The sequence below is a fragment of the Acyrthosiphon pisum genome, unplaced genomic scaffold, assembly GCF_005508785.2.
Source record: "Acyrthosiphon pisum isolate AL4f unplaced genomic scaffold, pea_aphid_22Mar2018_4r6ur Scaffold_12601;HRSCAF=13234, whole genome shotgun sequence".
In the NCBI taxonomy this organism is placed as follows: Eukaryota; Metazoa; Arthropoda; class Insecta; order Hemiptera; family Aphididae; genus Acyrthosiphon; species Acyrthosiphon pisum.
This window is the reverse complement of record NW_021761112.1, coordinates 1-1,413: the sequence shown is the minus strand read 5'-3', so window position 1 is coordinate 1,413 and position 1,413 is coordinate 1. Positions and strand designations below refer to the sequence as shown.

Here is a 1,413-nt window from a genome sequence, read left to right as displayed (position 1 = left end):
ACGTGCATATAGCTGTTTTAAAATACCTATAATTTTAAAATAAATTATTTAAATGTAAATAATATGTAACAAATCTTATACATACCACTTTTACATCCAAGTTGATAGAACCCGTCTTCAGTAATTTTGAGAACCACAGCAATTACCGATCGAGGATCTCCCCTCCCTCTATCAATATTAGGAATTTTAAGTTGAACTGTTGAACCTTCTTTTGCTTCTGGAAATTTAGCATTTGATAAATTCTTCATTTTTTTCGCTTGTATTTCTAAGTTGTCTCTTGCATTTTGTCGTTCTTCTGTTTGTTTGCGTTTTCTATTTTCGATTGATGGTATTTCTTGTAGTATAGTGTGTGGCAATATACTTGACGTTAGGCCAGTTTTAGGGTCAGTTCCAAACATCGCATTGTATGGGCTTTGTTTAATTCCAGAATGATAGGCGCTATTTTTCATAAATTGAACGAAGCTGAGTCCTTCACTCCATTTATTAGTGTTATTATCTTGCATCCAAGTTGTCAATATATTTTCAATATCTTGATTGGCTCGTTCAACACTGCCCTGCGACTGACTATGCCATGGTTTCCCGTGAACGATATTTAAATCAGGACACGTCTCACGCAATGAATTAATTAGTTCATTACAAAATTCCCTACCATTGTCAGATTGAAGAGAAGCGGGCGCACCAAATAAACAAAAAATATCTAATAACACACATGCGACTTGTTCTGCTCGTTTTGATGTTAAGGGTTTTAAAATACAAAATTTTGTTAAATGATATTGATAGACACATATAAATTTAAAATCTCTATCAGGTTGTGATTGAAAATCTATAAGATCAATTTGACACTGACTATTAAAATCGTTAAAAACCATTGGTTTGACTACAATATCTTTTTTTTGTGATTTTTTTTTCTCTTGACATAGAATACACAAATCTAAATACAACTTCACATCAGCTTGGGTAATATTTTTATATTTTTTATTAAGTTCAAATAACATACAGTCCCTTCCTCCGTGTCCAATTGACTTATGAACACTGTTTAAAATGTCAAACATATCGTCTATCATAACGTATATTTTGAAATTTGGATTGTTTTTATTAAATGGGTAAATTAATGTTTCGACGCCATTTATTGTTATTAAATCGTAACGTCTCGCAAGCCAATAATCACGGGCTTGAGTTTTTTTAATTTTCATATTTTTGACGTCAGCTATCAAATTTAAATATTTTTCACTAAATAAAATAGCACTATTATTTTTGTACTCACGTTTTTCAATTGATTCGTAAAATTTTTGTTTCATAAGAATCATTGTTTCATCCATATTGAATATAATTTAAAAAAAATTCAATCAAAAAATTAGAACACGTGTAGGTACTACAGCTATATAATGCGTTAAATGTATAACTATGGTGTAC

General features: G+C 30.4%; 1 protein-coding gene across 1 annotated transcript; it reads right to left on the bottom strand.

The window, feature by feature from the left end:
* Positions 1–85: 85 nt before the first annotated feature.
* Positions 86–1,052, bottom strand: LOC103311660 (KRAB-A domain-containing protein 2-like; the record flags this gene model as incomplete). Its single annotated transcript, XM_029491864.1, has 1 exon — positions 86–1,052. A coding segment is annotated over exon 1 (967 nt), but the record flags the coding sequence as incomplete, so codon positions are not given.
* Positions 1,053–1,413: the final 361 nt, after the last annotated feature.